Source organism: Vipera ursinii (genome assembly GCF_947247035.1).
Source record: "Vipera ursinii genome assembly, chromosome: 1".
NCBI lineage: Eukaryota > Metazoa > Chordata > Lepidosauria > Squamata > Viperidae > Vipera > Vipera ursinii.
This window is the reverse complement of record NC_139512.1, coordinates 2,113,308-2,135,712: the sequence shown is the minus strand read 5'-3', so window position 1 is coordinate 2,135,712 and position 22,405 is coordinate 2,113,308. Positions and strand designations below refer to the sequence as shown.

General features: G+C 43.5%; 1 protein-coding gene across 1 annotated transcript in view; it reads left to right on the top strand.

Annotated features, from left to right (window-relative positions):
• The window catches only part of ANO8 (anoctamin 8), a 74,000-nt gene extending 55,787 nt beyond the window's left edge, over positions 1-18,213 (top strand). Inside the window, exons 12-18 of the mRNA XM_083350191.1 lie at positions 13-87; positions 406-549; positions 6,132-6,908; positions 7,247-7,438; positions 8,966-9,097; positions 12,516-12,626; positions 15,925-18,213. Of these exons, the coding sequence (XP_083206317.1) occupies positions 13-87; positions 406-549; positions 6,132-6,908; positions 7,247-7,438; positions 8,966-9,097; positions 12,516-12,626; positions 15,925-16,590 (2,097 nt within the window). The 3' untranslated portion in view covers positions 16,591-18,213. The remainder of the gene's footprint in view (positions 1-12; positions 88-405; positions 550-6,131; positions 6,909-7,246; positions 7,439-8,965; positions 9,098-12,515; positions 12,627-15,924) is intronic.
• Positions 18,214-22,405: the final 4,192 nt, after the last annotated feature.

Genomic DNA, 22,405 nt, shown 5'->3' with positions numbered 1-22,405 from the left:
TCTCTTCTCCAGTTTCAATTTGTAAATTCATACCTAAGTCTTTTCTACATTGGATTCTACCTCAAAGACATGGAGCGCCTCAAGGAGGTATGGCATTCGTGAATGTGGGAGATCACAGCCAAGGGAAAATGGGAAGGGGGTATATTGCACTGTGCTCCATTCCAACCAGAAACAGGTCCAGGTAAATATGCCATTTTTATCAGGATATGTTTACGTCCAAAAATGTCCCCGGGGCATTCAAAAAAAGTTGCATCCCAGAAAGCCAAGGACTGTCGGCTACTTTGAATCCATTCCTAACATGGTTTTCTTCCTTCCTTCCTTTTTTTATGGGTTCTTTTAATTTTTCATGGTTTTTTTTCTCTCTCTCTCTTTGTTTCTCTGTCTTGTCTGTATTGCCCTCCACAGCTCCTGTTCATCTTTTCTCTCTTGCAAAGCCTTGTGCGTCAGCTTAAAGACGCGGTCCTTCCCTCCATCACTCTCCAACTTCACCTCTATCTCATCTCCTTTAAGGGTTTGCTGAGTTTTTGCTGGCATCTGGGCATCTCCAAAGTAGGATCCTGATGATGGAGGGTATCTGGAAGGGTGGGGGTGAGGAGGAATAAGCAGGCTGCAGAACCCCAGCTGCAATCCCATTTATTTGCTCCGATGCATTGTAAGAAGACTTGCTTTCCCATTACCAAAAGAAAAGAGGAGTTTGCAGTTACAGCTCTGACCAAGATTTACTTAAGATTGGTAAAAAAAATGATGAAACCAGCATGGGGGCTCAACAGGCTTTCAGAATGGAAAGCAAAAAGAGTTTTGAAGTAATTGGGCGCTCACCTGCCTACGCCTTCAGGAAATTCTGATTTTTGGCAGGATGGTGTCGTTGTCCTTTGCAGAGAAATAGGATACTGGGAAAAATGTGTTTGGTTCAAAGAGTTGCACTTCTAGAGTATCTTTTTGCCTTCAATCCAAAATGCTGCTCCATCCTAAGACTTAAACACCCTTAGATAAGAAATCACATATAGCACATATAGCAGGCCACAGTCTTATGACCACTTTCTGGTAGCAGAAACTTAGTTTATTTCCAAACAATACGAATTAAGATGAAGATGGCAGGGTATAATAATACATTTCGGCAAGAAAGATAGTTCCTAAATTTGCGAACAACTGCACGCTTAATATTAGATTAATTTTGACATTTTAAAGGCAGGTTGGTTTCAGCTAAATTAATATTTTAGGACTTCCATCTAGTTCCTCTTATTTAAGCTCTTGCTTTATTTTTTTTATTATATCCAGATAGTGCGGACTTAGGAATTTAGCTTCAGACCCTTGTACCCTTCTCATAAAAAAATTGCTCATACTTCTTTCTTAATGGTAAACTATGTAACTTAGCTTTTTTCTCCAAATTATGCCCGATGATGATGGTGATGATAGATTTACATCAGCAAACAATCTCAGGTAGATACTTAGATGAAAAGAAACTAGGGGAAAAACAACAGCATATGATGTTAATCTATTTAAATGGTTACTTTTTAAGAGGGAAGTCAAGTTAAGGTCTAAATAATTTATAAAAGTTTTCCTATTTCTGACAAATGCATTATTTTGACTTTTTTTGCTGTTGAAGCTTAGAATTATAGAATGAAAGGGCTGGAGGAGTCTTAAGATCTACTTCAAATTTTCTTGATCTTGACAACCTTAAGATGTATAGACTTCAATTCCCAGAATTCCTCAGCTGACATGTTGCCAAGGTTGAGAAACACGGATCTCGTCCAATCACTACATCAGTCCCAAGGCCATCCATCCTTGTTGGTTCCATTGTTGGCCAGTTTTTACCATTAGGAAAAGCTTGCCAATGTCCATCCAATTGTATGACCTTTTTTATGGCAGTTGTTAAATGAATCCGTGGTGTCACACGGACTCCATTATTTGCTTTGAGGCATTTTTGCTGAAAACTAGAAGTAAACTCCAGCTTTCAGCCAAAATGTTGTAAACTGTGGTCACATGACTGCAGAACACTGCAAATGGCCATAAATGTGGGCCAGTGGCTACGTGTCCGAAATAAAGTCACGTGACTGTGGAGGGAGCCTGGTCATCAAAACCTCAGAACCAGGTGGTAAGTGCTTTTGGGGGGGTCCGTTGTAACTTCAAACATTTGCTAAGTGACTGCTTATAAGTCAAGGGTTTCCTGTAGAATGTATCTATAGCAGGGGTCTTCAAAGTTGGCCCTTTTATGACACACTGGCTGAGGAATTCTGGGAGTTGAAGTCCACAAGTCATAAAAGGGCCAGGTTTGAAGACCCCTGTCCTATAGAGACCCCAATTACAAAGAAAACTTTCTTACAACTGATAAGCGTGCAATATAACACGAAGGGAGAAATTGCCCATCCATGTTCCTGGATTCCATATGCTCTCCAAAGCAATTCTTAAGAATTGGTGAGTTGTCACGGCTTTGTTGGAAGTGAGCTCATCCAGTCAGGGAAAAGTGAAAGTGAATATAAGCTAAGGTAGTAAAGGGTAAACTAAAGCAGCGTTTCCCAAACTTAGGAACTTGAAGATGCGTGGACTTCAACTCCCAGAATTCCCCAGCCAGCATAGCTGGCTGGGGAATTCTGGGAGTTGAAGTCCACGCATCTTCAAGTTCCTAAGGTTGGGAAACGCTGAACTAAAGAATGGAGGCCAAGGTCAAGGCTTGTGTCTTCTGATATTTTAAATGATTCATCATTTTGTGAGCATACCCACAACATCCTCTCAAAATTTGAAATGTGCCCGCTAGAACAAAAAGGGTTTGGAGGCTCTTGCTCTCTACGTAGTCGAGGATTGGGGTTCCCCTTAAAATAATATTTTTAGGACAGCCTATAAATTTATTGGACGATTCAGTTCCAGAGGTGAGTAGCTATTGTTTGTTACTAAGGAATAACTGCTGAGAATGACAGGCAGGGATGCACCTTGTCCCACTTCATCGGCCAAAAGAGATGCTTCAGTGTGTCCGGCCGACTGACCATCTCACAACTCTCCTCAGGTATGAGGGGCAGAGGGAATAATATTGTGAAAAAAGAGGAAGAGCAACTACGAAGACAACGGTCAGATAAAAGAAAGCTGAATCCAGGGCGAAACTGCACTCTGAAAAGTCATCTCAGCTAAGACCCACCCTAGTTCTCATGAAGATAAAGTGTTAATACCACTTTATAATACCTTGGTAAGGCCACACTTGGAATAGCGCATCCACTTTGGGTCGCCATGATATTAAAAAAAAAGATATTGAGACTCTAGAAAGAGTGCAGAGAAGAACAAAGATGATTAGGGGACTGGAGGCCAAAACATAAAGAACAGTTGCAGGAATTGGGTATGTCCAGTTGAATGAAAGCAAGGGACGCGGTGGCTCAGTGGGTTAGGACGCTGAGCTTGTCAATCAGATGGTCGGCAGTTTGGCGGGTCGAATCCCGAGTGCCGCGTAACAGAGTGAGCGCCTGTTACTCGTCCCAGCTTCTGCCAACCTAGCAGTTCGAAAGCACGTAAAAATGCTGTTGAAGCTTAGAATTATAGAATGAAAGGGCTGGAGGAGTCTTAAGATCTACTTCAAATTTTCTTGATCTTGACAACCTTAAGATGTATAGACTTCAATTCCCAGAATTCCTCAGCTGACATGTTGCCAAGGTTGAGAAACACGGATCTCGTCCAATCACTACATCAGTCCCAAGGCCATCCATCCTTGTTGGTTCCATTGTTGGCCAGTTTTTACCATTAGGAAAAGCTTGCCAATGTCCATCCAATTGTATGACCTTTTTTATGGCAGTTGTTAAATGAATCCGTGGTGTCACACGGACTCCATTATTTGCTTTGAGGCATTTTTGCTGAAAACTAGAAGTAAACTCCAGCTTTCAGCCAAAATGTTGTAAACTGTGGTCACATGACTGCAGAACACTGCAAATGGCCATAAATGTGGGCCAGTGGCTACGTGTCCGAAATAAAGTCACGTGACTGTGGAGGGAGCCTGGTCATCAAAACCTCAGAACCAGGTGGTAAGTGCTTTTGGGGGGGGTCCGTTGTAACTTCAAACATTTGCTAAGTGACTGCTTATAAGTCAAGGGTTTCCTGTAGAATGTATCTATAGCAGGGGTCTTCAAAGTTGGCCCTTTTATGACACACTGGCTGAGGAATTCTGGGAGTTGAAGTCCACAAGTCATAAAAGGGCCAGGTTTGAAGACCCCTGTCCTATAGAGACCCCAATTACAAAGAAAACTTTCTTACAACTGATAAGCGTGCAATATAACACGAAGGGAGAAATTGCCCATCCATGTTCCTGGATTCCATATGCTCTCCAAAGCAATTCTTAAGAATTGGTGAGTTGTCACGGCTTTGTTGGAAGTGAGCTCATCCAGTCAGGGAAAAGTGAAAGTGAATATAAGCTAAGGTAGTAAAGGGTAAACTAAAGCAGCGTTTCCCAAACTTAGGAACTTGAAGATGCGTGGACTTCAACTCCCAGAATTCCCCAGCCAGCATAGCTGGCTGGGGAATTCTGGGAGTTGAAGTCCACGCATCTTCAAGTTCCTAAGGTTGGGAAACGCTGAACTAAAGAATGGAGGCCAAGGTCAAGGCTTATGTCTTCTGATATTTTAAATGATTAATCATTTTGTGAGCATACCCACAACATCCTCTCAAAATTTGAAATGTGCCCGCTAGAACAAAAAGGGTTTGGAGGCTCTTGCTCTCTACGTAGTCGAGGATTGGGGTTCCCCTTAAAATAATATTTTTAGGACAGCCTATAAATTTATTGGACGATTCAGTTCCAGAGGTGAGTAGCTATTGTTTGTTACTAAGGAATAACTGCTGAGAATGACAGGCAGGGATGCACCTTGTCCCACTTCATCGGCCAAAAGAGATGCTTCAGTGTGTCCGGCCGACTGACCATCTCACAACTCTCCTCAGGTATGAGGGGCAGAGGGAATAATATTGTGAAAAAAGAGGAAGAGCAACTACGAAGACAACGGTCAGATAAAAGAAAGCTGAATCCAGGGCGAAACTGCACTCTGAAAAGTCATCTCAGCTAAGACCCACCCTAGTTCTCATGAAGATAAAGTGTTAATACCACTTTATAATACCTTGGTAAGGCCACACTTGGAATAGCGCATCCACTTTGGGTCGCCATGATATTAAAAAAAAAAGATATTGAGACTCTAGAAAGAGTGCAGAGAAGAACAAAGATGATTAGGGGACTGGAGGCCAAAACATAAAGAACAGTTGCAGGAATTGGGTATGTCCAGTTGAATGAAAGCAAGGGACGCGGTGGCTCAGTGGGTTAGGACGCTGAGCTTGTCGATCAGAAGGTCAGCAGTTTGGCGGGTCGAATCCCGAGTGCCGCGTAACAGAGTGAGCGCCTGTTACTCGTCCCAGCTTCTGCCAACCTAGCAGTTCGAAAGCATGTAAAAATGCAAGTAGAAAAATAGGGACCGCTATGGTGGGAAGGTAACAGCGTTCCGTGCGCCTTTGGCGTCTAGTCATGCCGGCCACATGACCACGGAGACATCCTCAGACAAGCGCTGGCTCTTCGGCTTTGAAACGGAGATGAGCACCGGCCCCTAGAGTCGGAAACGACTAGCACGCCATGTGCGGGGGAACCTTTACCTTTACCTTAGTTGAATGAAAAGAAGAATAGGGGTGACATGATAGCAATCTTCCAATATCTAAGAGGGTGTCCCAAAGAAAGGGGGGGTGTCAAGCTATTCTCCAAAGCACCCAAAGGCAGGACAAGAAGCAGTGGGTGGAAACTAATCAAGGAGAGAAGCAACCTAGAACTAAGGAGACATTTCCTGACAGTGAAAACAATTAATCAGTGGAACAAATTGCTTCCAGAAGTTGTGGGTGCTCCAACAGCAGAGCTTTGAAAAAGAGATTGGACAGCCATTTGTCTGAAATGGTATAGGGTTTCCTGCCTGAGCAGGGGGTTGGACTAGACAATCTCCAAGGTCCCTTCCAACTCTATTCTGTATTCTATAAGGGAGGGGCTAAATGCATTCAGACTTGTAAGATTCTGCTTACCATAACCTCATGAAAAAAGTAGTATTGACCTGCATGACTTTTGCTTGCTAGTCTTGTCTTGTCCTGAAGGGCTAATACCTGGATGCCTTACTCTTCCCTCCTGCCTCTTTCAGATGCTGGCTACACTCCTCATCACCCGCCAGTTCTTGCAGAATATTAAGGAAGTCTCTCAGCCCCACTTATACAGCAAGTTCAAGCGTGGTGACTTCAGTATGCAAAACCTTCGGGAGGTGACCCATACCCTCTTCCGCCTGCTGACCCAGAAGTACACATTCACCACATCATCGCATGGCACCAACCCTCGGCATCCCAGGCACGGTGACTCGCCGGCGGGCCACAGGCCAGAGGTCCATGAGGCCCCAGAGGGGGCCGCCAAAGGGGAGAAGAAATGCCTCAATGGGGGGTGCGGAGTGCCCGAAGAAGAGGAAGAGGAGAAGAAGGAATCAGACTCAGAAGACGAAAGCATCATTGACTGTGGGTTAAAGCTGAAAAAAGTGAGCTTTATTGAAAAGGCCGACCGCAAGACGGGAGATCCCAGTTTAGAGGACATGAGCTTCCTGGAAGAAGGTAGTCCCACCATGGTGGAGAAAGGGATGGACCCGTCCTCGGTCTTTGAGCTGTGTGAGGATGATGATGAGAGTGATGAAGCCTCAGAGAGCCCGTTCAAGACCCTACCAGAAGCTAAGGAGCCAGCTGTTACTATGCGGACTCGGAGGGCGCGGGGGGGCAAGAACCTCACAGAAGGGGAGGAAGAAGAAGAAGAAGAAGAAGAGGAAGACGGTTACGAGAATCGAAGACATGCCAGGTCCTCATGGATCGATCCACCAGAGGAGAACTACACCACGCAGCTTGCCCAAGCCGAAGTGGAGAGCTGCATGAAAAAATATGAGGTAAGACCCAAATGCGCTTCTCTAATAGGCAAGCAGGCCATTAGTGTGATTGTTGACTAATTAGTCTATTTAATTAATTGGTGTTTGGACCTTTCTTTTTTTTAAAAAAACCCTTCCACTATGTAAGATGGTGAGCTCTGAAAGTTACTCGTTTTTGCTATCTTTGGAGCTCCTTCCTGCAAAAGAAAACAATGCGGCTTCAGACACCAAGGGCTAAACTTCAGAATAAAAGAAGTTTAGAGAAGAACAAATGAATAAGGTGCTGCATGGGCTCTGTAGTTCTCTCTTGCACATGCACACACAAGCCATCCCGACATTTTGATCCTGTCCCAACCCAGGACACTTTTCAAGATTACCAGGAGATGTTCATCCAATTTGGCTACGTGGTCCTCTTCTCGTCAGCTTTTCCCTTGGCTGCGCTGTGTGCCCTGATCAACAATATCATTGAAATCCGGAGCGATGCCTTCAAGTTGTGCACGGGGCTCCAACGGCCCTTCGGGCAGCGGGTGGAAAGCATTGGAGAGTGGCAGGTAAGCCTGGATTTTTCACCTGGATGCAGTTAGCCAGTGGAATGGCTTGCCTTCGGAAGTTGTGGGTGCTCCATCACTGGAGGCCTTTTAAGAAGAGATTGGACAGACATTGGCCTGGAATAGCAGGAGGTCTCCTGTTTCAGCAGAGGGTTGGAGTAGAAGACCTCCAAGGCCCCTTCCAACTCTGTTCTGTTCTGTTCCAACTTCCACGAAGGCAACAGTCCCTCCCTTCTTGGCCATGGACAAACTGATGCAGGTAGTCCTCAATTTATGACCATTTAGCAACAATTTGAAGTTACAGTGGTGGTCAAGCTGCATCATTGCAGCGGCCCCATGGTAACATGATTCGGATGCTTGGCAACTAGCCTGAATTTATGACAGCCGCAGGTTGCTGGGGGCGAGTTTAGCGTATGGTGTACATAGCCAGGGAAGGCTACAATGTTTTTTTTATCACTGGGTAGTTCTGGCAGCCTTATTAGTTCACACATGCAAGGCTATCCATGGTCCATCATAGGGGCAAACTAGCTTTGCAGCAGCTGGCTAGCAGCGTTTGGAGCTGCCGTGTCCCAAGTTCTCATGATCCCCATTTGAAACAATCTTTCCAGCTGGTTTCCAATAAGCAAGTCAAAGGGGAAAGCTGGATTCACTTAACAGCTGCACAATTTGCTTAACAACACTGGCAAAAAGTCATGACATTCTTGTGCGGTCACGTGACGAGTCACTTAATGACGTTGCCTAACAGTAAAAGTTCTGGTCTCAATTGTGTTTGTAAATTGAGGACTAACTGTATTCTGAGGTAGATTGCACCTGATTATGAAAGCTCTATTTACTTACGTAAAAGCCATTGATTGACAGCTCACTGCTCCTCTTCCACAAATGAATTTTCCCCCCTCTTTTGGTGAAAATCACTGGCTTGGTAGGCATTGTCAGATAATAATAATAATAATAATAATAATAATAATAATAATAATAATAATAATAATAATAATAATAATAATAATAATATAACAACAACTACATATTGATTGAAGGACATCTCGTTTTAGCTGTCACTCTACGGCTTCCCTCAAGTTTGCTCCTGTTGCACTGTATGGGTAGTCCTCGACTTACGACCACAATTGAGCCAAAAATTATGTTCCTAAGTGAGACTGCTGTTGAGTGAATTTTGCCCTATTATGCAACCTTTCTTGCGACGGTTGTTAAACGAACCACTGCAGTCGTTAAGTTAGTATCATGGTTATTACGTGAATCTAGCTTGTCAAAAGGGGATCCCATGATCCCAAGACACTGCACCCATCATAAATGGGAATCAGTTGCCAAGCAACAGATCACGTGACCATGGGGATGCTGCAGTGACTTCGAACTTCAAACAGTCACTAAATGAGCTACTATAAGTGGAGGACTACCTGTATATTATGCAGCCTTTCATTTCAAGTTGCTAAAAAAAGAGAAGGGTTCTTCTGAAGTCAGTCCCTGAAAGTGCCTCATTTTTTTAAAAGACCTTTCTCCCCCCTCCACTCCCTGCAGAAAGTGATGGAGGCCATGGGCGTCTTGGCAATTGTGGTGAACTGTTACCTGATTGGCCAGTGTGGGCAGCTGCAGCGTCTTTTTCCTTGGCTGAGTCCTGAAGGTGCTATAATATCTGTGGTGGTGCTAGAGGTAAGACTGCGATCTTCTTCTTCTTCTCCTTCTTCTTCTTCTCCTCCTCCTCCTCCTCCTCCTCCTCCTCCTCCTCCTCCTCCTCTTCTTGTTCTTCTTCTTCTCCTCCTCCTCCTTCTCCTTCTCCTCCTCCTCCACCTTCTTCTCCTCCTCTGTGTATAGGTAAAGGTAAAGTTTCCCCCGCACATGCGTGCTAGTCGTTTTTTCGAGTCTAGGGGCCGGTGCTCATCTCCGTTTCAAAGCCGAAGAGCCAGCGCTTGTCCGAGGAAGTCTCTGTGGTCATGTGGCCGGCATGACTAGACGCCAAAGGCGCACGGAACGCTGTTACCTTCCCACCGGAGTGGTCCCTATTTTTCTACTTGCATTTTTACGTGCTTTCGAACTGCTAGGTTGGCAGAAGCTGGGACGAGTAACAGGCGCTCTGTGTATAGTCCTCGACTTACAACCATTTGTTTAGCAACCGTTCAAAGTTACGATGGCGCTGAAAAAAAAGTGACCTATGACTGTTTTTTTCACACTTGCGACCGATGCATCGTCCCCATGGATGATAGAAGAGTATATGCAGCAGGGATGGGCAACTATGGCAACTTTACAACTCATGCACTTCAACTCCCAGAATTCCGGAGACAACCAAAGTCTGGACGGAGGCTGCCACCATGTAATAGAAGTCCCTTTTTTTTTTTAGGTGCACTGGAAACTGACTCATATTTATGACGGTTGCAGTCTCAGGGTCCCCTTTTGCGACCTTCTGACAAGTCAGTGGGGAAGCCCTTGACAATCGTGTCACTAACTGAACAACTGCAGCAAGATTCACTTAACAACAGCACCAAGAAAGGTCGTAAAATTGGGGCAAAACTCACTTAATAACTGTCTTACTTGGGAACAGAAATTTTGAACTCATTTCTGGCAGTAAGTTGAGGACTAATTATATTATTCCTTTGGTGGACTTCCTAAGATCTCTCTTCTACTGTATATATTTCATATTTATCCAACTACTGAGAAAGAACAGCTGATAATTAGAAGGAACACTGATACGTCATGATTACAATGCCAGGTTTTTGTTTATTTTGTCATTTTTAATGATTGTTTTATTTATTGGTCGTTTACAGTTGTTGTAAGCTGCACAGAGTTGTGTAAGATAGGCAGCCATATAAATCTTTTAAATAAATATGTTGCTGGATTAAAGCCCGGAACAACAGTTGCACTCATTTTATTATCTTAATAATTTATTATCTTAATAATGATTATGCACTCCAGACTTCAACACTACAGGTATTCCTCAACTTACGACTGCAATTGAGCCCAACATTTCTGTTGCTAAGTGAGACAGTTGCAATTTTGCCCCATTTTACGACCTTTCTTGCCACGGTTGTTAAGTGAGTCACTGCAGTTGTTAAGTTAAGAACAAGGTTGTTAAATGAATCTGGATTCCCCATTGTCTTTGCTTGTCAGAAAGTCAAAAGGTGATCACACGATGCTGGGACCCTACAACTGTCATAAATATGAGTCAGTTGCCAAGTGTCTGAATTTTGATCATGTGACCATGGGGATGCCGCAATGGCCGTAAGTGTGAAAAACGGTCATAAGTCACTTTTTAAAATTCAGTTGTAACTTTGAATGGTCACTAAATGAACTGTTGTAAGTCGAGGATTATCTGTCTTAGGGAGGGGCTGTCTTCATCCTCTTTCTCTCACACATAATATCTGGGCTGAGTTCCCTCTTACTCCTCTGGAGTGCCCCCCCTCCCTCCCTTCCACCTGGGGTTCCACCTCCTGACTACAGTCCATTGCAAGAGCCCCAGAAACAGCCTAACCCGAGGCCTAGAAACCCGAGCCAAGTCTTAGGAGAAAACTTGGAAAGTGGGAGCAGAATATATCTTTGGGAATATTTTGGATGCATCATGCAAAGACAACTCATTGGCAAAGATCCTGATGTCTGGAAGCCTTGAAGGCAATGGAGAAAAGCCAAGACTGCAAGATTAGATATCATCATTGGTGACTCATCTCACAAGACCTCAAAGTCTAATGATTACTGAACAGCCCTGGCGAAGTAACATTGGTTACGTCAGGAGGAGTTAGAAGTGACTGAATAGCAGTCTCTTTCCTGTTGCAGAAGTACGCAGCGGTCTGACTTTGAGTTAGTATAAGGTCTCAAGTGATAGCACTGAAAAATTGAAAGACAACAGACATTAGTTAAATGTCGGGGTTCTTGTCTCAGAACTTGCACGTTTGAGACTTTGCAAGATTTCAGCCCATTTTTAAAAGTACATACACAATTTTTCATTTAAGCAATTTTGGGGGATGTAGACACTATCTGGTTACAAGCATAGCAGAGGCCGTGGCGTCTGCAAGTGCTTGTCTGATGACCTTTTGTCGTAAGGGCTGCTGTATTTTATTATTTCCTGTAGCTCATTTTGTTATGTAATTTTCCATGTAAACAAATGAGGTTCAAACTAAAAAAAACAAACACCTCTCTTATATGATGGAACAAAAATGTTGATTCGAGTTTGATAACAGTATCTTAAAAACACATTTCTTCTGATAGAACCCGTTTATTGGTGTTCTGTATTGTTGTGTGTGAACACAACTTGCTTTCTGCCCCTTTCTGTCCAGTCCACTACCAGATCAGTAAATTAGCTCCGAAGGAAGGCTAAAACTCCTTTATTGCGATTGGCTGAAATAGCAGAATTTTGCAAATCTGATTTAAATGATGATGATGATGATGATGTTGGAAGGGACCTTGGAGGTCATCTAGTCCAACCCCCTGCTCTGGCAGGAAACCCTATACCATTTCAGGCAAATGCTGTCCAGTCTCTTCTTAAAAACTTCCAGTGTTGGAGCATTCACCGCTTCTGGAGGCAGGTTGTTCACTGGTTAATTGTTCTAACTGTCAAGAAGTTTCTCCTTAGTTCTAGGTTGCTTCTCTCCTTGACTAGTTTCCATCCGTTGCTTCTTGTCCTGCTTTCAGGTGCTTTGGAGAATAGCTTGACTCCCTCTTCTTTTTGGCAGCCCCTGAGATATTGGAACACTGCTATCATGTCACCCCTCACCCTTCACTTCGTTAAACTACACATACCCAATTCCAGCAACCGTTCCCTATATGTTTTAGCCTCCAGTCCCCCAATCATCTTTGTTGCTCTTCTCTGTACCCTTTCTAGAGTCTCAACATCTTTTTTACATCGTGGTGACCAAAACTGGATGCAGTATTCCAAGTGTGGCCTTACCAAGGCATTGTAAAGTGGTATTAGTACTTCACGTAGCCAAGGTTGCCTACCCCTGGTATACGGTCTTGTGCTTGAGCAGGGGATTGGACTAGAAGACCTCCAAGGTCCTTTCCCAACTCTGTTATTCTGTTGTTCTGCATCTTCGTCAAAGTCATCTTCCTTACTCTTTAAAGCCTGTCTCTCTTCTCTCCACAGCATTTTGCCCTTTTGCTCAAATATATCATCCAAGTCGCAATTCCTGATATCCCAGCCTGGGTTGCAGAAGAGATGGCCAAACTTGAATACCAGAGGCGAGAGGCCTTTAAGGTGAGTCTCGCAAGAGAGATGCACAACTTTGAGTCCTTGCTTTGCTTTTTTTTTAAAAAAAAAATACAGGTGGTCTTCCATTTACAACCATTCATTTAGTGGCCATTCCAAGTTACAACAGCACTGAAAGTCGTGACATGACCAGTTTTTTCACTTATACACTTAGGATGTATTGATGACAGATGTAGTGTTCCACGGTCATGTGATCACCAATTGTCACCTTCATGGTTTGGGGCTGCTTTGCTGCCTCAGGGCCTGGACGGATTGTTGTCATTGATGGGAAAATGTATTCCAGAGTTTATCAGGACATTTTGCAGGAAAACGTATGACCATCTGTCCGCCAACTGAAGCTCCGCAGAGGATGGGTGATGCAACAGGACAATGACCCAAAGCATACAAGTAATTCAACAAAACAATGGCTTCAACAGAACAGAATACGCCTTCTAGTGTGGCCCAGTCAGAGTCCTGACCTCAACCCGATTGAAATGCTGTGGCATGACCTTAAGAGGTTCATGCCACATTCACACCAGACATCCCAAGAATTGCTACATTGAAACAGTTTTGTGCAGAGGAGTGGTCCAAAATTACTCCAGATCATTGTGCAGGTCTGATCTGCAACTACAGGAAACGTTTGGTTGAGGTTATTGCTGCCAAAGGAGGGTCAACCAGTTATTAAGTCCAAAGGTTCACATACTTTTTCCACCCTGCACTGTGAATGTTTCCATCTTATGTTCAATTAAAACATGACAACAGCTAATGTTTGTGTAGTATTATTTTAAGCAGACTGTGTTTTTCTATTGTTGTGACTTACATGATGTTTAGAGCGCATTTTATGGCCAATTCATGCAAAACTCCACGTAATCCCAAAGGGTTCACATACTTTTTCTTGCAACTGTACCTGTAAACATGCATTGGCTCCCCCTATGTGACCTGCAAGCTTAATTCCAGCCTATTGTACAAGGCCAGGCCAATTTGGGGCAAATTCTTGCTATCCCACCGCAACAGTGAACTCCAATCAAGAAACCTTCATTCTCTGGAGCAGCATCCCATAGTAGTAAGAGCTGCCCCATCTCCCTGAAAACCTAGCTTTGGTCCCAGGTCTGGGGTTGGTCTAGGATCCCTGTTTGTTTTTTGTCACCTGTAAAATTATTTTAGTTTGGGCTGTCCATTTGGTTTAAAGTTTTTTTAAGCTGTTTTGTTACGGTTTTTCAGTACAGGTAGTCCTTGACCTACAGCCACAATCGAGCCCAAAGTTCCTGTTGCTAAGTGAGACATTTGTTAAGTGAGTTTTGCCCCGTTTTACAACTTTTCTTGCCACAGTTGTTAAGTGAAACACCGCAGTTCTTACATTTTGTTGTTGTTGTTGTTAGTTGCGAAGTCGTGTCCGACCCATCGCAACCCCATGGACAACGTTCCTCCAGGCCTTCCTGTCTTCTACCATCTTCTGGAGTCCATTTAAGCTCACGCCTACTGCTTCAGTGACTCCATCCAGCCACCTCATTCTCTGTCGTCCCCTTCTTCTCTTGCCCTCAATTTTCCCCAGCATTAGGCTCTTCTCCAGTGAGTCCTTCCTTCTCATTAGGTGGCCAAAGGATTTGAGTTTCAATTTCAGGATCTGGCCTTCTAAAGAGCAGTCAGGGTTGATCTCCTCTAGGACTGACCGGTTTGATCGCTTTGCAGTCCAAGGGACTTGCAGGAGTCTTCTCCAGCACCAGAGTTCAAAGGCTTCAATTCTTTGGCGCTCAGCCTTTCTTATGCTCCAGCTTTCACTGCCATACATTGCAACTGGGAAGACCATAGCCTTGACTATACGCACTTTTGTTGGCAGGGTGATGTCTCTGCTTTTTAGTGTGCTGTCTAGATTTGCCATGGCTTTCCTCCCAAGGAGCAAGCGTCTTTTAATTTCTTGACTGCAGTCACCATCTGTGGTGATATTGGAGCCCAGGAAAATAAAATCTGCCACTACCTCCATTTCTTCCCCATCTATTTGCCAGGAATTGAGAGGGCCGGATGCCATGATCTTGGTTTTCTTAATGTTAGGTTTCAAGCTAAGTTTAGTAACATGGTTGTTAAATGAATCTGACTTCCGCATTGACTTTGCTTGGCAGAAGGTCACAAAAGGTGATCATATGACCCCGGGACACTGCAGCCGTCCATGGGGCTGCTGCAACGGTTGTAAAGTGGGAGAAATGGTCATAAGTCATTTTTTTTCAGTGTCGTTGTAACTTCAGTCACTAAATGAACTGTTGTTAGTCAAGGGTTATCTTTATGCCGGCCAGAGTCCATTGGAGTTGGGCAGCTAATAAATTCAAAAAACTAAATAATAATAATAAAAAGCTAGATTCTTGGAAAGGAATCTAGATTTAGTGAAAGGAAAAAAATATATATTTTTTAAAAAATCCTGGCAACTGGAAATGTGTACTAAAGCCTCCATTTACCAATGAGTAGCTAAGGGAGGGCCTCTACAGTCCTTTTGATGCAGAAGGATATTATCTCCCAGTTGTCACAAATGACAAGAATCTCTTCCAGCCCCGTGGTATTTTGCAGCTAGCTGCTCCCGCTCCCAGATAATTCCATTTACTTATTTGCAAAATATCCATCATTATGTTTGATGTAAAAATATGACCTTTAAAAACAATTCAACTAGCAAAGTATGGAGCACAGTGGGTGCTTATGGGATGGCACATGCTATTTTCCGGAGCAAGTGTCCCTGCTCCACCCGATCATCTTTCAGAATTATAGTTTATTACAGTTAGTCCTTGATTTACAACAAGTTCATTTAGTGAGCATTTGAAGATACAAAAGCTCTGAAAAAAGTAACTTATGACCATTTTTCACATTTACGACTGTTGTAGCATCCCCACGGTCATGTGATCAAAATTCAGACCTTGGCAACTGATTCATATATATATATTGATCATATATATATATATATATATATATATATATATATATATATATATATATATATATATATATATAAAAGTCAATGGGGAAGCGAACTTCACTTAACAATCATGTTACGAATTTAACCACTGCAGTGATTGCCGCAGGTGTAGCAAGAAAGGTCATAAAATGGGGCAAAACTCACTTAACAACTTTGTCGCTTAGCAAACATAAATTTTGGGCTCAATTGTGGCCGTAAATCAAGGACTGCCTGTATTAAAAATAAGGGTGAGAGAGCCCTCTGCCTGTGAGTTTAACGTGTCAAAAAGGACAGAGAGTCTTCAGGGAACAAAGGGGAAGCTGATGGGGGCTGCAATAAATCATTAATTCGTTTGTCGTTATTCCTCCCCAGAAACACGAGCGACAGGCCCAGCACCACTTCCAGCAACAGCAGCGTCGTAAACGGGAGGAAGAGGAGCGTCAGCGCCACGCTGAATATCATGCCCGGAAAGAACGTGAGAGCAGCCGGGAGGAAGGCAAGGCTAATGGTGGCGGGCAGGATCTTGGACACGAGAAGAGTCAGCCCAAAGGGAAGGGTCCAGGAGGGTCAAGCCACGGATCTGAGAAACCCAAACGGCCCAGCTCCCTCCTGGCCACCAACAACGTTATGAAGCTCAAGCAGATCATCCCTCTACAGGGCAAGTTTTTATCAGGGAGCACCGGGGCAGCTGGCCCTGGGACGGCCCGTTCACCCCAGTCCCCCACTAGTACTGATAACAAACTACCTGGCTTCCTTAGTTTCAAGTTCCTTAAGTCCCCAGAGACAAAACGGGAAGCCAACACTGAGAAGGTGCAGTCACCCACTAAGCCTTTCAACCCCAGCAAACTCTTCAACTTCAGCAAATCCGAAGGGGGCAATGGGGCATCCTCCCCGCCACGGCCCGGCCCTTCGGCAGATGCAGGCGAAAAGCCTTTGGCCAGCAGATCACATCTCAACGGGTTGGCAGATGAGGAGGTGTCTGAGGACCTGGAGATCCGAACAATGGTGGAGGAGGAGGGGCCAAGCCACAAACTCTAACCCCTCGGTGGGGAGTGAGAGCCGGGGAGGAATGAAGAGGAGAGCGTGGGTTGCTAGTTGGTTCCTCAAGCAGAATTGGGGCAGCCTCTGCCTTTAATTGGGAGAGGTTTGCTGGGTCTGTCAACCCTTTTCCAAGCAAAATCAGGGTAACCCTGGCTGAGATTCACATTTGGAAGGAAAAAAAAAAGTTGATGATGGTTCCAGAGAGGTTTTGATGGCTTTGGCCTGGAGACTCAGTTCTGATATTGATGGTTGTTGATCTAAGTCAGATTTTAAACTGACTTAGAGTAAGGAAAGCAAACTGCAAATTAGAAGCGAAGGATATGAAGCAGAGGGGTAGAGGGCGCTTCCACTAACCCTTAACAGGTTGTGTTACACATCTTTCCCCTTATTTTGTCAGAGCTTGGGCCAGGAAGGCATCCTAGCTCAAACTGATTGCCTAAATTTTAGCCCACATTCAGAATTGATCACATTCCCAGATGCTTCTCTGTCTTTAACACAGATGGACAAGGCTGCAAAAAAAGTGGGTGCAATTTCTTGTTTAAGAAGTCACAACCTTTTGAAAATATCATTAATTTCATTGGAGCGTTTTTACTTTCCCTCCGGAGTTTTGTTTAGCGAGAACCCCTTCAGGTCTTAGATAGAATTTCAGCCATAGCTAGTGCAGTCTTTCCCTGGGTGTAAATATTTCTAAGAGCCACAAATACTGGAATTTGACAGGGGAGGAAACTTTGCATTGCTTTTCCCTCCTTCCATTTAAATCATAGATGGTCCCTGTGCATTCCCATTTCTGCTTGAAGAACAGCCTCATGTGGCAGCCAAATCCAGGAGGCTGAGGAGGCTGGAAGGGGAGGGGGAAGATTGGAACCATGGTCCATGCATGATTGACATCTCTTGCACTAAAACTGGGAAAAAACCCCACAGTGACTTTCACGTTTCTGAGACACAATTCAAAAGCTGCCGCGGTCGATCAAAAAAAAAGAAAAAGAATTGGGGCAAGTTATTATTAAGAGTTCTTGAAACAAAGACCTGCCACCTATTTTCTTTCTACAAACTCAGTAATAAAGAAATCAAGAAATAAAGGGATGGGGGATAAAATCTAATTTGGAAGGAACTAGTTATTATTTTCTTGCAATAAGGACCTTGACCTGTGACAGGCTGTGCCAAGGAGATTTTTCTCAATTTGCCGCCCAATGGGGAAAGCAGTTACAGGTAGTCCTCGACTTACGATCACAATTGGGATTGGAAATTCCATCACTAAATGATCTGGTCGTTAAGTCAGCCAAGCCCTATTTTATCACCTTTTGCCATAGTCATCAAGCACATCATACATGCCACTTCCCAAGCGCACAAGCGACTGCGAGGATGCCGCAACAGTCCTAAGTGCAATGGCTAGTCATAAGCCACTTTTTCCAGTGCCATCATAATTCTGAACGGTTGTTAAATGAACGGCCGTAAGTCAAGGACTAGTTGTAAATTGAGCTAATTTTAATGACTTCATGGAGAAATCCGGGCAGTTGGCTTTGCCAGAATATGAAAGTTTGCGACTGCTGCTGTTGCTGCCTTCTGAAATACTTCTTTCAAATTCGGAGTCCAGCCTGTACAGCAAGGATTTCCTGGTCATTTCTTTAGCAGTATTAACTGTATTAAGTTAATACTGCTTAGCTTTTTAAATATATAGGTGCATCCACTTGCTGAGTTGAGAGGATAGAGTTTAAGCTAAAAAAATAAAAAAAAATCCAGAATTCATATTGGAATAAATAGGAGGAGGGTAGGGAGAATGGAATTTTGTCATTAATTTGTCCCAAGTAGATAATAGCTATCGTTATCACCTTCAGGAACTTTCTACCACTTTGGAAATGGGGTGGGTGGAACTTTTTTTTTTTATCAGGCAGTGACTACCGGTATTTGTACTTTTGCCCTGTGGCCTAAATTTCTCACAACTGGTCTGGATAGGAAGGGAGGGAAAAAAAAATCCTCCTTTAATCTGGCAGCTGCTTTTAATATGCAAATCACTGTCAAACACCCCCCCCTGTCTTGTTTTGTTCCTTTTTTTAAAAAAAAAAGAGCAATTGAACCCGTAGCCAAAAAAAGAAAAAATAGCATTATCTCTTGGTTTCCAGCTTTGCAGAATCTTTGAATGTAGTTTTGTTAGCAGAGACGGCCTCTGCCCCCCCCCCCCCAGCACAGATCTACGGCAGCATCTCAAGTTTTGTCAGCTTCCCCAAATTAAAGGAAAACTGCTTTGTCTTTTCTTTACTAGTCCAAAGGAGTCGGTCGCTTTGCAGGACGGAAAAGAAGTGATTCTAAAGGAAGGGACTTCTCTTTATCTTCTATACACAACCCCCGTCCTTCTCCAGAGCAATTTTGCCATCGCCGCGATACATAATTGACTGCTAATATATTTGCTCCCCACAAGACACTGCAGTGTTCAGGTTGGAGAGGGATTTCCAGCAGGTGCCGGCCACCTTCCTGGCCTGCTCCCAAAAAAGCCCCTCAGAGGATTTTCGACCACTAAATCCTCCAAAGGAAAGGGGGAAAAAACAATAAGCAAGTTCTGATGTCTGTCATCCGAATCACTCCTTTGTCCGATTGGTGAAGCCAAGTACGGGCCTAGCTGCATTTTCACCCCACGCAGAATGCAAAAAAGGGACTGACCTGCATGGCTTTGATGCTCAAAGCTTCCTCTCTCTCTCTTCTTTTTTTTTTTTTTTGGTGGTGGCATCACTTTCAAGCTGTTTCGCAAGAGCAATAACACAACGCTAGCAGCTACCAAGTCCATTGCTGGATGCCAAGAAAATAGCCATGAGAGAAAGACTGGTATGCTGGCTTGGACTCATCCTGGACACGTGTGGGTTTTTCAACATAGCTTTTCTGTCTTCTTCTATCAAGTTGGCAGAAGAGGAATCCCACCCGCAGCTCTTAGCTGGGACACCAAGGATTGCTCTCTTCTCTTGGTGGACTTGCCTGCCTGCATTTCATTCCCTAGCAAAAATGGGCCACTTTCATTCTGCTGAATGGTTGGAGTACGAGGTGTCATCGGGATAACCAATCCATTCTCCTGCTTTCTTCATTGCCTAACTACGGAATGTGTTTTTCCCAGTGACCCAGCCTTCATTCACGTTTGCCATGTCAGCCAAGCAGAGCTTAGCAAAACAGGCAATTCACAGAAAGGCACGATTTGAACGCGCCAAGAATCCTCCCAGGCCAGGTGGGATTTGGGGTGGGCAGGAAGGCTCCCTTCCCCTCCTCTCGCACCCCCCGCCCCCCCCAAATTCTGCAGCACCCCAGGCCCAACCCAGATATTGATTGCAGAGTACCTACAAAAGCACTGGTCTCTTTCATGTCTTACTCTTCTGAGTAATTAGCTGTACCAGAGGATTTGTTTTTTTTAACAAGAGGAAAGCAAAGGGGACGGTTGTTTCTTATTTATTGATTTGCTGCATTCTAATTTATTTCTGTGACTCGAGCAAGGAGGCGAGGGTAGGAGAATCTCAATTTCTTTTGTCATATTTTTGTAAATTTGGCAGAAATGCAATAAAATTATATTTCAACAAAAGGAATAAAAGTCGGGTAGGGCAGGGCTGACGCCAGCAACTTCTGCAGCATTTATTTATACAAGGGCCTTGTGGTATAACTTGCTACAGAGGATACATTATAAAAAGGGTTGAGGGGAATCATTTATTTCATTTATATGTTGCCCATCTCACTGGGTGGCTAATCTGAAACCTATTATCGAATGTGGTTTATTTATTATATTGAACGTTATTCAATTTTGACTTTACAAGTGCCACTCACTTTTGGCTGGTCCACAGAAAGTGCTGTGCCAAACTCAAGCCACATTACTGCTTAAGTGCCGTGTGTAAAAGCAACCACTGCCTTAATATTAGTAAGGCTTCAGGGAGGCTTTAAAAATAGTTTCCTTCGAGTCCTAGTGACTGCCTGAAGTAGTCCTTGCAGTTTTCTTGGCAAGGATTTTTGGAAGTGATTTGCCATTGTCTCCTTCTTAGGGCTGAGAAGAGTGATGGGCCCAAGATTGCCCAGTTCGCTTTGTGCCTAAGGTGGCACTACAACAGTCTCCCATTTAGGCCCTAGAGTCCTTAGCCACTGCACCAAACTGGCTCTTTTAGAAATACAACTATGTGTTAATTCCATGTTACTGGAGTTATACTTTGCAACTGCTTAAAATAGCCTTTGGTGACCTTGATCCAGCTAAAAGTAATCTAGCTTCATATCTTGGGCTAAGCAAGGGATCTTTTTAGGGTACCTTTTGAACTTTTGAGAATATGGCATGTGTTCTCACAAAATCTCTTTGGGGAGGAGGCTGCCTGCTCACAAAATGGTTGACACAAGGGATGTAATTTGCAATTTGCCCTCTTTTCTGCTGGAGCTGGTACTTTGCAAGCCTGTCGCTCATTTCCTTAATTAAAGGGTTTCCTAAAAATTGTCCAATGACCCATAGAATTTTATGGGTTCTATGAAAGGTGGTTGAGGTGTACACGGACAATCCTAGAGGTAACAATGTGGATCATTTTGTTAAAATATGGCCAGATTCTAGGTTTCAACTGCCAAAAAATCTGGGCAGCCCCTAATTTTTGCTATAATCTACTGGTTCTCTGTGTTTACAGCCCTAATCCAGCAATCCTATTTTAAGTATCAGAGATTTGTCAGATTTTGGGAGCAACAGACACAAATCTATTCACCATTTTGATTAAGTTCTATCAAACTCAAGTGTTGACTTTTAGCAACCAGACAAATCTTCCAGAATGATCTGCCTCAAAACTGACACTTCATGTCTTTATTCATTCATTTGGGTTCACTCTACGTATAAACTCCACTCCTATTTTACAGACACCTGGGTTTAGCTGACCCCTCTTTCCTTCCATTAGTCTACACAGCTATAGGAACCTGATTCATGTATTTTGTTGAGTCAAAACAAAACCACTCCTATTGCGGCAAGGCACAACAACTAAACAAGAAAACGAAGTCATGAGCTGCCCCGCCACCCCAAATTTGATTATGTTCTCTCTCTGTAATTTGAAACTAGGTTCCTGTTGGCTTTACGCTATGGAATCTTACAGCTATGAATCAGGCAGGCTTTGGTTCCACTTCCACAGTCACATATTGCCATAGCTGACAAAGTTGACATATTGACCGTATATTAGAAAGGCACAGCTTGAGTTTTCAAGACCACATGAAGTCCTTATACATACAAAATTCCAATCCAATTAAATTAAAAAATTACTTTTACTTCTACATTTAAAATTTAGAAATAGAGTAGTCTCCAGTGGGGCAGAATCTACTAAAACCAAATTATTTTTCTTAGATTACAGAGTATCGCACATGCATAATTTGAAATGCATCAATATAGTTTGCAGAATTCATCAAAATACACCATCATTTGATTTGGTGCATGATGGGAACTAGGCCCATTAGGAATCCCCCCCCCCAATCTGTATTAAAGATGATGCTAATTTATTACTTGGCAATGAGAACAATTGCTGCTTTTCACTGTAAAAACCTAGCAGCGATTACAACTATCACACCCCCAAAAAAATATAAGGTGAAAAACATCTATTAAAAGAATTAGGGAGTTTCAGCTGTTGAGAAAGGGCAACATAAAAAGGATGCATTTTTAAATAGAGCTAAAACATACCAGAGCTTAGAACTCAGCTTCCCAGCACCTTAACCGCTACTGGAAATTGCATCAATAAGATATACCCTACAGGCCTCATGCTAACCCAGAGACCAACCACATCCACACCATCCCGTGACAGCTTATGTTGGGGTGGGGGACTTGTGGACTTCAACTCCC